General features: G+C 36.1%; 1 protein-coding gene across 6 annotated transcripts in view; it reads left to right on the top strand.

The window, feature by feature from the left end:
• The window catches only part of LOC111152086 (CCR4-NOT transcription complex subunit 4), a 140,021-nt gene that overhangs the window by 46,556 nt on the left and 77,755 nt on the right, over nt 1–15,710 (top strand). For all 6 annotated transcript variants that reach the window (XM_022510390.1, XM_022510392.1, XM_022510391.1 and 3 more), the window contains exon 2: nt 13,779–14,044. In XM_022510390.1, the coding sequence (XP_022366098.1) occupies nt 13,871–14,044 (174 nt within the window). In that variant the 5' untranslated portion in view covers nt 13,779–13,870. The remainder of the gene's footprint in view (nt 1–13,778; nt 14,045–15,710) is intronic.

Genomic DNA, 15,710 nt, shown 5'->3' on the forward strand with positions numbered 1-15,710 from the left:
TGGGGCTCGATCCCAGGACACTGGGACCATGACCCCAGCCGAAGGCAGAGGCTTTAACCCACTGAGCCACCCAGGCACCCCGTGAGTGTTAGATTTTTTTAAATGGGGCTTTTAGGTTCTTTCTTTCTTTCTTTCTTTCTTTTTTTTTTTTTTTAAAGATTTTAAAGATTGATTTATTTATTTCTAGAGATGAGGGAGTGGGACAGAGGGAGAAGGGAGAGAATCTCAAACAGATTCCCCGCTGAGTGGGGAGCCCCACTTGGGCTGACTCTCACAACCCTGAGCTGAGATCATGACCTGAGCCAAAATAACAGTTGGATGCTTAACCAACTGAGCCACACAGGCGCCTCTGGGGCTTTTAATTTGTAAGATGGCAGTGGTATGGACGAGTTAGTATATTTTTTATTCCACCATTAGGTAAATATCTCCCATTGCCTCAGAATTAGGTGCACATAATGTTTTTAGTCATTTTTTTTTAAACTATAAGCTTAAATTCCATGGTACTATTTGAAATGTATAATTACTTAAATAGATCATTTTGGGTACAAGAAATGAATATAATTTTTAATAAAATATATTCTTTTTTTAAAAACTTATTTTTTAAAATATTTTAAGTATATTTTTACTTAGCATATTTAATTTTTTTTTTTTAAGATTATTGTTTATTTATTTGACAGGCAGAGAGGCAGGCGGAGAGAGAGAGGTGGAAGCAGGCTCTCCACTGAGCAGAGAGCTCGATCCCAGGACCCTGGGATCATGACCTGAGCTGAAGGCAGAGGCTTTAACCCACTGAGCCACCCAGGCGCCCCTAAAAAATATATTCTTTATAAATTGCCTCACTCATTGATCATGAACTTTTACTTTTTAACTGTTTTTAAAGTATGTGTATAGATTATACCTTTATACAATTTAAAGATTAATAAAACTAGCACATTGGAGTGTGTCCAACCCAGCCAAAAAATTGAAAGGATGAGCTTCCTCATTAGTCATTGTTTGCCGTGAAGAGGAAAGACCAAAATGGTGGCAAGATGAAAGAATTTGGGGTGGATGAATTGGAACTGATCTCTTGGTGGAAGAGGAACATGCAGCATGCGACCTGGGATCAGAATTTAGGAGGTGTTAGAATCTAAATGACTGGGTGACATATAAATATGACTTAAGAAGAGGTTCCACTTAACTGTGCTAATAAACATTTTTGTTTGTCTTTTAATACTGAGAGGATAAGAATGGCTCTTGTACTTCAGTTTAGTGTTTTTGCTAGACTGATTTTTTTCTTACCTGTTTCTCCTGGTGTGCTATAAACTGATGTACAGACACGTCTCTAAAAGGACTAATATATGTTCAGAGTGACCAGGAGGGTTTTGAATTTTTGATGCTTTGATTTCATTTTTTTTCAAACAGTTCTTTGGGTCAGTCCTTAAGGACTTTAAAATAGACATACCCTTCTACCAGGTGCTGTCCCCCACAAATAGATCTGGGGATTTTTTGTGGGGTGTTTTTGTTTTGTTTTGTTTTTCTGAATGGAAAATGTACTGGTATAGGCAACTCCTTTTGTTGACAACCTGTGTGAGTATGGTAGAGAACTAATTAGCACACTAATTAGTCTCTGCTTTGATTTTATGCAGATTTGATTTTATCTTATTAATAACACTTTCATCAGGCTTAGCCTTTAATTTTTTTTTAACTCCTAGCTTTCTTCTGAGAGAACATTAAGCTAATAGGAAGCATGTTGATGCTGATTCTCTAATTACACATTTAAAAGTTTTTCATCTCATCACTTTGTGTCTTTTTGTCAGATACACTTAATTTTTAATTTAAAATAGTTTTTCCCTTTATAAATGTAAATGTTTATTTTCTAAAAATTGGAAAGTAGGAGGAAGAGAGGAAACCAAACATAGTTACCCTGCTATTTCGGCATTTTCACTTTCAGTCATTCTATGTAACCCCCTGCTCCTTGTGGGAACCTATAATTTGTTATACATTTGCCTGTGGCACAGTGTTGAACACAACAGATGTGATCTTTGCATTTAAAGGATTCAAAATTTAATAACTTTGAAGTTACTTTTAAAATTAATGTATTATTATGTAAGAAATGCATTAATATAGTCTTTTTATAAGACTCATACACAAGGCTTGTTTCCAATCCATCCCATTTCTTTCGTTGTTTCTATAGATGTAGTTACTATTACCAGCTTGTATGTAATTTTTTCTGTGATTTTATAATGTAAAAAAGTTGTACAGTACCTGCAGTTTAAATTTTTGCATTCAGTATGTTTGTATGTGTAGATCTACTTTAGTCTTTTAAATTGTTGTATAGTGTTTTTATTGGTTTACTGTAATCTTGTCATATGGTATTGATGGACATTTAGGTTTCCCATTTTTTGCTATTATGAAAAAGTGCTGGAAGTGTTTGTGTATGCCTTAGTATATGTGCAGCTCTTTCTGTGTGGAAGATACAGGGAGGTGGGATTAGTAGATCATAGAGAATATGTGGTTACCCTTGAAATTTTACTGTTCATAGTCCTCTTAAAGTTGGATCTTATAGGAGCTTATCTCACATCACTCTTCTCCTAACTGACATGTTGTTATTGCTTAATATTTTATTTTATCCTTGTTAAATCCAACAAATGATACTGTTCTGTATAGAAGTACATGATTTAATATGCATACATTTTTACTATATTTTCTCACCATCCCCTCTTTAATTTCTGACTGGCCTTGTAAGATCATTTTCCTTCTTCCTGAAGAACATCTTCACAAGTTCCTTTAGTGGATGTCTTTTACTGGTAAACTGTTTCTATTTTCATTTATTTGTTTTAGTTTTTAATTTAGCCTCATTATTTTATCAATTCTTTTTAGTGCTTTATCATGGAAATTTGTAAGCATACGTGAAAGTCGACCAATAGTGTAATGAAACCCAGTTACTTCTGTTGTACAGTTTCTGCACTTACAGACATTTTACTGTTCTACTTTCATCTCTTCGCCATTCTGTTTCTTCTTTCCTGCTGAAATACTATATCATGAAGTCTGTAAATACTTCAGAGTGGATCTCCCGTAGAAGAGCTTTAAAAAAAAATAAACGTAATACTACTACTATACTTAACTCACAGTACTTCTGTAATACCCTCTAGTATCGAGTCCATGTGATTATCTCAAAAAATGTTTTATGATTTTACTCTCATTCTTGAGGGTTATTCTCCTCAGGAACACAGTTGTAGGTTGGTAATAATTTTCTTTCAATATGTATGTCTCTTCTAACTTCAGTTGTTGCTGTTGAGAAGTCAGCTCTAATTCTAATTATCATTCCATTGGGTGAGAGGTCCTTTTTAAAAGTCTGCTTTTAAGATTCTTGTTGGCGTTGATGTTCTGCAGTTTTGCTGTCTTGTAGCTGGTTGTCCATTTGTTGATCTTACTTAGATATATTGTGCTCTCTGGGTCTGTGGATTATTTTTAACCATTGTGGAATCTGCAGCTGTTACATTTTTCTTTTAAGACTGAAAAAATTGAGGAATATAGAGAAACATATAAAACATGCACAGTTTAATTATAAAGCAAACATCTTTATAACCTGGATCAAAAATAGAGTATTCCAAGTAGCCTCAGAGTTACCCACCCTTTCCCCATTCCAGATACATCTCTTCCCATTCATAACCATCTCCCTTCCATTCAGAGGCACTTATATTCTGACTTTTATTACCTTATGTGCATCCCTAAAATATATTTTCTTTTGTTTGTTGAAATGTATATGACCGTAGTTATATTCGTCTTGCTTCCTTTGCTCAACATTAGTTTGTGAGATTCATCTGTCTTGTGTAGTTCATTTTCTTTTCTTTTTTTTTTAAAGATTTTATTTGAGAGAGAAAGAGAGCAGCAGTAGAGGAGTAGCAGAAGCAGGCTCCCCACTGAGCAGGAAACACGATGTGGGGTTCGATCCCAGGATCCTGAGCTGGTGACTTGAGCTAAAGGCAGGTGCTTAACTGACTGAGCCACCCAGATGCCCCACTCTAGTTCATTTCCATATGGCCATTATTTCTGCAAATATTTTTTTTCTTATCCTTTTCTCTCCTTTTGTACCTGGTGTGAGTATGTTGATGCACTTAATGGTATTTTACTTTTCTCTGAGGGTCTGTTCTGTTTTCTTTTTTCTTTTCCCTTGCTGTTCCTTGGATTGCATAATCTTTAATCTTTATTAATCTGTCTTTGATTTTGCCATCTTATTCTTCTGCCAATTGAAATGCACTGTTGAGCCCCTCTAATGACTATTTAATTTCAGTTATTGTACTTTTGAACTCCAGAATTTCATTGTTTATTTTTAATAATACTTATCTCTCTATTGACACTCTGTTTGATATGATGTCATCATATAGTCCTTTACTATTTTAATTATGGTTTTCTTTAGTTCTTTGAATATATGCAAATGACTCTTTGAAGTCTTTGTTAAATCTGACTTCTGGTGGCTCACACAGGCAGTTTCTTTTGCCTGCTTTTTTTCCTTCTGTATGGGTTAAACTTTCCTATTTCTTTGTATGGCTTGTAATTTCTGGTTGGAAGCTGGACATCTGCTATAATATCGTAGCAGCTCTTGATACTGGTCTCCCGTGCCCTTCTCAGGGCTTCTGATTGTTACTTGCTTATTTGTTTAGTTACTGGGTGGATTATTTTAGTGACTTCTCTTTCTCTCTTGGCATGTTAAGCATCTGGTGTTGTTCCTAGGGGGTGCAGATTTGGATATGCCCACATTCATCCAGGAATTTTTCACAGGGCTCCCTTTCACTGCCTCTTTCCTTGACTACACCCAGATGTTAAGCTCCATTAATTGCCGCCTGCCTGCTCCATTGTTTTCAACAATGCCTTAGGACATGAGTTGTTTCTCAGCTTGATCCAAAAAATTGGAGCTCACTTGAAGGGATAGTTCTTGGGTCAGAGCTTGAAATTTGTTCTGACCCCAGGAGGGTTCAACCCAGCTGGTTTACAGGTTAGCCTGTATCTGAATCTCCTCCTGTTTGCCCTTCACTACAATGCCCTAGGTTTTGAGATGGCCCTTAGGCTTGAACTTCACACTCTGTTGTAGACAAAGTCAGCATTGGAACAGTGTTGGATTGGAACAGTCTCCTTGGAAGAAATTCAAGGGTTATTGGTTTTAAGGCCTGCTTCATCTTTCTGGCAAAATCTTTGGCTGTGGAATTGCGTAGTAGAGACAGTGATGTGCTCTTCTTTCTGTGTGTCATCCCCAGTAGGATCTGAGCACTTCTCGGAAGCGTATATGGTGGTAGTCTCAGGTCACCTAGTCTTGCCTGTCTTGGTGTGGGACTTCTGCTTTCCAAAGTAGCTGGGTGAAGGACAGTCTGGGTCCTAGTATTTTCAGCCTGCAGCCTACAGCAGCAACATACGACCGCTTTCCTGTGAGTAGCAGTTAAGTGGAAGAGAGAGGCCCTTACCTGCACTTGCCTGGAATTTAGCTTTAGCATCAGGCAGCTTTGAGCAGAATGAGAAACGCTGACGTCCTGCCCCTCCTGGGAGATTGCTCTTGGACTGGTAGCTGTGGTGAGAGGGCACTCTTTGTTCCTGGCTACACCAGTCTGAAGTTTCAGCCTTCCTTAGCTGGAAGGAGGAAGGAAAGAGAGGAAGTAAATAGGTTTTGGTTCAGATACTACATAGTCTTGCTGTTTTTCCTGAGTTTCAGATTTTCTTGAGAAAATGTTTCTTCATTTGCCTCATACCTTAGGGTCATTTTTGCTTATTGGGGTCGCTAATGTATCCCAAAAACATAGACTAGAATTTGAAACACAAGAAGAGCTGAATAACTATTTATTGAATCGCTCAGTAAATTAAGATAAAAAAGAACTGTTGGAATGCAGAAAGTACATTGGTCAGCTATCAAACTTTTCTAATAAAGTGAGAACCTTTTTGAGGAGAAGGAATTAGTGTTATGATGTACTGGATACAGTTAGAACGAGTTGGCTTTCTTGATAAGAGAGCCTAAATGTGCTTTTTTACCCTTTGTTTTTTAAACTTCCCTCTTTAAAAGACTAGTCATTGTTAAGTTCTGCCCACTTTAAGTAGTGGTAGAAGTCTACACCCAAATGGTTTAAGTTAGATCTTTCTTACTTGAATCATTTTAAATGTGTATGGAAACTTTTTTTTTACAGGACAGAAACTTGTAGCAAATCATTTTTTTCCTTTAAATTGATATTACAGGGACGCCTGGGTGGCTCAGTGGGTTAAAGCCTCTGCCTTCGGCTCAGGTCATGATCTCAGGGTCCTGGGATCGAGCCCCGCATCGGGCTCTCTGCTCAGCGGGGAGCCTGCTTCCTCCTCTCTCTCTCTCTGCCTGCCTCTCTGCCAGCTTGTGATCTCTGTCAGTCAAATAAATAAATAAAATCTTTAAAAAAAAATTGAGCAAAAAAAATAAATTGATATTACACATAAGTGATCAGTTTTTAAATACATTTTAATTTTCATATTGTTAGATTTTTAGAAATATATTTGTATGCAAAGATTGCATTTTCGTATTGCTTTGATTTAAATGATTTGTCATCTTGTCTGTCTTTGATTTCTTCAGCTGATAAATTGGTGGTAATTTTAATAACAACTCTCCCAAAATCAATGATCATATTCCTCTACCTGCAAATGAATGCATCCAAATTAGCAAATTACATTTTTTTAGTATTGAATATTGCATCATAAGTGAATTAAAAAAAGAAAAACCTTGCTTTTTCAGTGAGGTGTTCAGCAAAGTCTGTTATTATGTCTAATATGATTTTGCTGCATATGGACTTCAAAAGACTGGCAGTTTTGTTCATTGTCTCTTCTAATAGGTGCCTACACATTTATGGATGAATAAATAGATACTTCTCTTCCATTCCCTTCACTTCCCTTCCCTTTCCCATCCATCCTCCCATCCATCCATCCATCCATCCATCCATCCATCCATCCATCCCTTCTTTGTTGATCTCCTTCCACTTACAAATAGTTTCATGATACCAGCTGTTCTGAGGTTTTTGGATATGCTAATAAATAAGACAGTGTCTTCCCTCCTAAGAGTTAATTTCTACTGGAAAAAGATTCTGTTTATCTTCTCCTACCCTTATCTACCTCTTCTTCTTTAGCAAATGCTTAGGGGACATGTTACAGTGTGTTTGAGATCACTTGGGTGCTGATTTTGATTTATATCTTCTGCAAGTAAAATAATTTACTAAATGAGGAGCACATTGGTGGAGAGGTTGAAAGCATTCCCATGTAATTGATTCTTTTATGTATAATGAATCTTAACCTTTATGAAGGAGACTTTAAATTCTTAGGTAGGTATTTTTCTAAAACATAAATAAGCTTTCCTCCTGTTCCTAAAGGTAAAAACAGACAATCTTGAGTATATGTATATTCATAATATATGTATACTGATACTTTGGTACTGAATTTAAAATGGTGAAGTATTCGGGCACCTGGGTGGCTCCGTGGGTTAAGCCTCTGCCTTCAGCTCGGGTCATGGTCTCGGGGTCCTGGGATCTGGCCCCGTGTTGGGCTCTCTGCTCAGCAGGGAGCCTGTTTCCTCCTCTCTCTCTGCCTGCCTCTCTGCCTTCTTGTGATCTCTCTGTCAAATAAATAAATAAAATCTTAAAAAAAATAAATAAAATGGTGAAGTATTGTTGTTGATATTTAGGCAATCAGCTTACCTTGCCTTTTTTTTTTTGAAGTTTTTTTTGTTTTTTTTTTTACAGAGACAGAGATCACAAGTTAGGTAGAGAGGCAGGCAGAGGGAGAGGGAGAAGCAGGCTCCCTGCTGAGCAGAAAGCCCGAATGCAGAGCTCGATCCCAGGACCCCTGAGATCATGACCTGAGCTGAAGGCAGAAGCTTTAACCCATTGAGCCACCCAGGCGCCCCTTACCTTGCTTTTTTATTTAGCAAATTGTCCATAGCTAGTGTTCAGTCTCTTTTTGCTTTTGTGTAGTTTATTATATAAGTAACATGCTTTGTGAAATAGGTGCCTGATACAGAAACTGTGGATAACTTAGAGTGTTGTTTCCTGTTTTTGAAGAGGGTTGTCAGTCATAAATGACATATAACAAATAATGTGTTCCCATTTTTTATTATTATTCATTCATCAACTAAGTGAGTACTTGCTATTTGCCACAGGCCATGTTGTAGCTGCTTGGTACACCATCATAAAGGTTATATACCAGGTAATTCCTCTGCTCTCCTACTAAAATTTCCACTCTAGTGAGACTGGACTGGTTGTTAAATAAGAATTTTATAGTTATAAAACAGTGATTAAGTAAGCTGTAAGTGGTGTGGAATTATACTTAAAGGTTTTAAAAAATGTTAGTTTATAGTTCTATGTATATATGTCGAGTATATGTTTTTTATGGACACTTAAGATGCTGTTCTGGATGCTTTTTCAAAGCCTGTGTGTATGTGTGTGTGTGTGTGTGTGTGTGTGTGTGTGTATTTCATATCTATAAACAGCTCTCTATTACGTGTTGTTACAGTGTATTTTGGTTATGTAGTATATCCAGGAGTATAATTTGCAATGCAGTGGAGTTACATCATATACACATTTACCTTATGACAAAATCAGCTATGAGATTGGCAAAAAATTAAAGGATTAATGACTAAGGAACCAAATACTTAAAAAGTTTTCTCAGAAGTGCTGTTTATACCCCAATTTAACTGTGTCTAGTGTATATTTTTCTTTTATTGATTTTTTAAATAAAATGTATCCTAAACTTTGTCATTTTAAGTATTTTGAAGTGTATAGTTCAGTGGCATTAAGAACATTCACAGTATTGTCTAACTATACCACTTTCTGTTTCTAAAACCTTTTTTATCATCCCAACCAGAAACTCTGTATTTATTAAGCAGTAACTCGCCATTCTCCCTCTCCCCAACCCCCTGGTAACCTCTACTCTTCTATGTCAGTGAATTTGCCTATTCTAGATACCTCATGTCAGTGGGGTCATATAATACTTGTCTTTTTGTGACTGGCTTATTTCACTTAGTGCAGTGTTTTCAAGGTTCATCCACATTGTGGCGTGTATTAGAATTTTACTCTTTTTATGGCCAGATATTATCTATGTGTACACTACATTTTCCATTCATTTGTTAATGGACACTTGGGTTCTTTCCATCTTCAGCTGTTGTGAATAATACTGCTGTGAACATTGCTGTACAAGTATCTCTTCAAGTCCCTGCTTTCAGTTTTTGGGGTATATATCCAGAAGTGGATCATAATGCTAATTCTGTATTTAACTTTTTGAGGAACCACCAAACTGTTCTCCACAGTGGCTGCAGTACTTCACATTTTACAGTATATATATATATATATATATTTTTTTTTTTTTAAGATTTTATTTATTTATTTGACAGAGATCTCAAGTAGGCAGAGGGGCAGGAGAGAGAGAGAGAGGAGGAAGCAGGCTCCCCACTGAGTAGAGAGCCTGATGTGGGGCTCTATCCCAGGACCCTGGAACCATGACCTGAGCCGAAGGCAGAGGCTTTAACCCACTGAACCACCCAGGCGCCCCTACAGTATATTTTTATACAAATATTTTCAGCAGTGTCCTAAGCGCAAAACCATGTATGTAGCACTTTATGAGTGATTTTTGAGCATGGTTTTGAGTACAGGATTTTTTAAAAAAAGATTTTATTTATTTATTTGACAGACAGAGATCACAAGCAGGCAGAGAGGCAGGCAGAGAGGGGGATGCAGGCTCCCTGCTGAGCAGAGAGCCCGATGTGGGGCTCGATCCCAGGTCCCTGAGATCATGACCTGAGCCGGAGGCAGAGGCTTTAACCCACTGAACCACCTAGGCACCCCAAGTACAGAATTTTAATTTTGTGTACTTCACTACTCTTTGGTGTTCCAGGAGCATTATATTTATGTCAGAATTTATACTATGTTGTGATATTAGTTGCAGTTGATATAGAGAATAAGATCTTGGGTAATGAGGTAGAGATTTTCTGTATTATTGACTGTTGAGAAAATAATACCATTTTCACTTTTTGGAAATAGGCATTTCATACACAAAGATATGCAGCTGCAACTTCAGTAATGATTATTTCTGTCTTATCATGCTGGAAAGGGGGATGGGTTCTGAAGCTGGTGGTCTTCTGATTTGTGTGTTTTAACCCTTAAGAGTTTCCCATGTGGCCTCACTTTCACCTTTTATAAAGGATATAATGTGTTCTTACCAAGTCACTGTGAGGATTAGATAGTGTATGTGAAAATGAACTCTTTTTCAAAATTAATTACTGAATCAAGAACTAATCACTTCTGTCCTAAGACGCCCCCCCACACCTCCTCCAGAAAGTCATTGACTTTACTTTCCTTTTTCATTTAAAAACATCTTTCCTTTCTATGTCTTATACCTTTATAAATCTTACTGTTTTAACTCATTTTGTTTTATTTTTATTTTAATATACTACAAATATAAATATATAATTTATACAATATACAGTTTTAATATAAATACTAATATTTATGAAATAAAATTATTCTTCCTTAAATGAAAATTTGGGCTAAGGTATTTGGAGAAGAGAGTTTATTTCAAAGCTTATTTTAAAGCTTGATTTAGTGGTGTTATATAAAGGAAATTCCTCTATATTTGAATTTTCATTTAATTTTGCATGTCTTAGCGTTTCCAGATGAATAAATTGAGTCCTAGAGCTTTTGATTGTCTTATCCAAGATTATGTAGCTATTTAGTGGAGGCATGAGGCAGAAATCAGCTCTTTTACCTTGTATTCCAGTGTTCTACCACACTGGAATACAAGGTAAAATTCCCTCCTACATTTTACCAGTTCTATGATTCCCGTTGGCAACAGGCTTGCATGGCGTCTCTCCATGGTACTAGAAGTGTACAGAGTGCACTTGCACTTGTATTAACCACCTTAAGGGATTTCTTGCTCTTGTTCCTTTTACTCCCTCTAAACTGGAAAATGCATACTCTTGCAGACCTTTTAAAAGATTTTCCTAGGGCGCCTGGGTGGCTTGGGGGGTTAAAGCCTCTGCCTTCGGCTCAGGTCATGATCCCAGGGTCCTGGGATCGAGCCCCACGTCGGGCTCTCTGCTCAGCGGGGAGCCTGCTTCCCCCCTCTCTCTGCCTGCTTCTCTGCCTACTTGTGATCTCTGTCAAATAAATAAATAAAATCTTAAAAAAAAAAAAAAAAGATTTTCCTAGGGGTGCCTGTGTGGCTTGGTCAGTTAAACATCTGCCTTTGGCTTGGGTCATGATCTCCAGGCCCCATGTTTGGCTCCCTGCTCAGCAGAGAGTCTTCTTCTCCTTTCCCTTCTCCCTCTGCCCCTCTCTCTTCTCTGCTTGTGGTTTCTCTCTCTCTCAAATAAATAAAATCTTTTAAAAAGTTTTTCTTTTTTTTTTTTTTTTTAAACAAGCAATCAAAAAGCAAGACTTCTATATGTCATCTTTTGTTTATGGTAATTTAGTTTTTGGAAAGCTTTTCAGTTCCTAAGTCCCAGCTGTTTACCTTCCAGCATCCCATAAATAGCCTCACTAAAACTCAAGCAAGCTATTGTGGAGATAACATCATGTAATCAAAAGTATATTGGAAGTGTAGATAGCACCTCTCAATTAGTTTCCTGTTGTTGGAAATTATGTTTGAGTTTGCTTTTTCTGCAGGTATAGTTTGGGATATTCAAGTTGGAGGAGCTATTAGAAATCAGCTCTAATTTTAATATATGAAGAAACTGATAGTAGCAAAATTGAGTCTGCAAACCAGGATTCCTGAATATATATACCATGTCTTTAAAAAATTTTATTATATACTATTATGTACCATGGTATATAATATATATATACCATGTCTTTAAAAAAATTTATTTTGAAATAATTATAGAGTCATAGGAAGATATTTTCTTTTTCTTCTAATTATTAAAAGCAGATTTATGGGATGGCTAGGTGGTTCAATTGGTTAAGCATCTGCCTTTGACTCAGGTCATGATCCCAGGGTACTGGGATTGAGTCCCACATTGGGCTCCTTACTCAGTGGGGTGCCTGCTTCTCTCTCTGCCTTTTTTTCCCACTGCTTGTGCTCTCTTTCTTTTTCTCTCTCTGACATAATAAATAAATAAAATCTTAAAAAAAGAAAGATTTAACTTAATTTTTCAAAAGATGAAAATAATTCATAAGGTTTGCCATTTTAAATACAAAAAGAATATTTTGTAACAAATCAGATAAAATACAGATTTTTCTAAAATAAAATTTTGAAAATAAAATTAATTTCAAAAGTAAAATCTGCTTACCTCCATTTTGTCTTTTTTGATAAGGTAACGTTTTGATGTGTAACCTTTTATGTGCTTTATTTTCTTAGAGAAACAAATCAAATATATATACATACAGGGTTTAGATATTTATGTGGAAGTAATTGTGTTGGTCTCCAGCTTGATTTATTTATTTCTAAAGATTTATTTATGTATTTATTTGTCCACACTGAGTAGGGAGCCTGATGTGGGACTCGATCCCAGAATCCTGGGATCATGACCTGACTTAAAGGGAGATGTTTAACCGACTGAGCCACCCAGGCATCCTCAGCTTGATTTATTTATTTATTTATTTTTAATCTAGTTTTAAGATTTTTATTTATTTACTTGAAAGAGAGTGCAAGCGATGGGGGATGAAGAGGGAGGAGCAGAGGGAGAGGGCGAAGCTGACTCCGCAGTGAGTGGGGAGCTCGTTGTGGACCTGGAGATCACAACCTGAGCCAAAATCAAGAATCAGATGCTTAACCGACTTAAGTGCCCCAGGTGCCCCTCCAGCTTGCTTTAAAACAAAACCAAAACCAAAAACCTGACAACTGTATAATAGACATCTTCTGATTCAAGACATCCAGTTTATGGCTGTATCATTATTTATTTAATGATTTCCCAACTGATGGATAGTGACTTTGCAGTTTTATACTCTGGGAACAGTGCTGCCAAACAGAGCAAAGGACCTGGTGCACAGGTGTGAGTATTTATGTGGGATAGATTCTAAGGTGGTATAAAGGCATGGTTAACAGCACAGATTCAGGGGCTAAGACTTGCTGGAATGAATCCAGGCTGTACCATTTAAGAGCCAGGCAACTTAAGGCAAGATATTTTTTGTGCTCTTATTTTCTCTGAAAGAGGAACTAGATCAGTGATAATCTTTACTTTCTGGGGAGACTAACTTCTTTGATAGGCTAATGGGGGACAGATGCTCTCTCCCTGTTTACTGACCAAAGAGGTTGATCACCTTTTCATGTGTTGTAATTATTTGTAATTCTGTGAGTTACTCATTGTCTTCTGTTCTCATTTTGACTTAATTGCCTTTTTAAAGTTGCTTTGTGAGATTTGTTTGTATACTCGACCCTAACTCTTCATTATAGTGAATATATCCTTTACTCTGCTGCTTGCCTTTAATTTTGTGTTTTTCTTCTTTCCACATTACTAAGTTGACCATATCTTTCTATGCAGATCTATCTTTAAAGTAGGTAGACCAGAATTTTATTATTGCTTATAAACTGGTCTATGCTTACCATATTGATTTGTAAATGTCACTGTTACTAAATATTAAAACCTCATAAATTCATGGTTCTGTTTCTAGAGTATTTAGGTTCTTTAATAGTTTGTCTATTCTTGTACCCATGTAAAATTTGTATATTATTTATTCTCCTAAAATGTGCTATGATTAAGTACTAGGTTAGTATTAAATATTTTACAAATTTTTTGTCAGTATGGTTCCTGATGGTTGAAATGCCATTTTTTTCCCAGTAGTAAATAGTATACTTTGTTTCTTCTCATGCAGGTCTTTGAAGTTCTACAGTTTAGTTCTCAGTGCTGAACTTCCTTCTCCCTTAAGTTATTATAAACTTTTGCTGCTGTTTAATAAACGTGAAGATGTCTCGCAGTCCTGATGCGAAGGAAGACCCTGTGGAATGTCCTCTTTGCATGGAGCCCTTGGAGATAGATGATATCAACTTTTTTCCTTGCACCTGTGGCTATCAGATTTGCCGATTTTGTTGGCATCGAATTCGCACTGATGAAAATGGGCTTTGTCCTGCGTGTAGAAAGGTAAATACTCTAGAATAACTTTGTATACGGTTTTTTTGGTCCCAAACATACAAGTAAGTAGATTTAAAAGAATCTACAAACTTCAGGTGATTTCATGTGTCGCATTTTTAAGATAATAATGAAGTAGAAAGATACTGTATGACCTTGGTAAAGTCATATAACCTCTCTAGTTGACCTATAGCTTTCTTATCTGGAGAGATTCGCAGGATCAGTGGTGCTGGATATATAAGAGAATTATGAGCGGAGAGACAGTGGATTTAGATAGGATAGTGTGAATTTGGAAAAACACATTCAGCTGGGAGGATATTGACTTTAATTTTTAGTACAAAATAGGAAAAAAGTTTTGACATTTATTAAGAGAGGTCATGGGTTAAAATGACAGAAATCCTGTTTCAGAAGATAATAGGTACTCATTTGTTGAGTCTTTACAACTCTAGGCTGTAATGCTATCCCCAGTGTACATGAAACTAGGCCTTTCAAGTAACTTAACTACAGGCATCAGCTAGTGGGTAGTAGGTTTGGGATTCAAATATAAATCTTTTGAGTCTTTTCTAACTCTAAATAGTTCTATGATTTTTAATATTCCTGGGTCCTGTTTAAATAAGCAGGCCCAACAGTTACAATCTAGTGAGTGACTTAATAGAGTGAGTAGGATTGCTGCATTTGTATTTTGAAGGACTTTGTGATCCAGAGGTTAATGCAAATACCTTTTTTTTTTTTTTTTGGTCTTTGGTTTTCAGTGTCTCTTGGTATGGTTTAAGCTTTTCTGTTGACCCATTTCAAAGAGCTCTTATGTTCATTACTACAGATTTTGAGAAAGCAGGAATGTGTTTTAGATACCTAGAATATTTAAATTTCATCTCTCAATTTCCTCATCAGAGAGATTATATCTTAGAAGGCAATGCATTATCCAGTTGTTTTTTTTAATCTAGTGGGCATGTAATATATATTACATGAATGAAAAAAGGTTAGATCTACTTAAGTGTTGAGTTTATGTACAGTATATGTAGTATATATAACATGTAATAGATACTTATAATGTATATATATTATCTTTTTATAAGATTAATGTATATAGTTTTGGTATTAATGTATTTTAGGAATGTGAATGAAAACTAAATGAAAATCTTAATATTAGCTTTGGTCAAAATTTGTAATCAGTTTATGTTAGTGGATTTGGAGCATTCAGTCGTATTTTAAAAATTGGCTCCTGGCCATTCCATAAGAAGACAATTATATTGAACTATTTTGTTGAAAGTGGTAATTCTCATTATAGCCCGAAACTATAAGGCTTGCGAAGTTGTTTTACTTAATAAGTTTATCTCTTTTTTTCTTTTTGTGTGCTATGAAGAGGAATCTTAATAAAAAGACGACTTACTAAATAGTCATTAGAGAAAAATCAGTTATTTGGGGAAATGGCAAAAAAATTCACTTCACTTTTAGGGGATTACCTAGAATCACCTTAAATTCTTAGGAAGTAGAGAAAAAAAGTAGAAAAATTTTAAGGATAAAGCAAAATAATTTTAGCAGATCTGGTTATCAATAAAAGTGTGCTTTTCTGGGAAGACAAGCAAGTATGAAGAATCGGAAAGGCAGTAGGCCATTGGGATCAATTTTAGGAAAGAAGTGTTAGCTTAAACATGCTCAGGATAAGGATGCTGAGAGA

The sequence above is a fragment of the Enhydra lutris genome, unplaced genomic scaffold, assembly GCF_002288905.1.
Source record: "Enhydra lutris kenyoni isolate GAN:26980312 unplaced genomic scaffold, ASM228890v2 scaffoldscaffold27, whole genome shotgun sequence".
Lineage (NCBI taxonomy): Eukaryota > Metazoa > Chordata > Mammalia > Carnivora > Mustelidae > Enhydra > Enhydra lutris.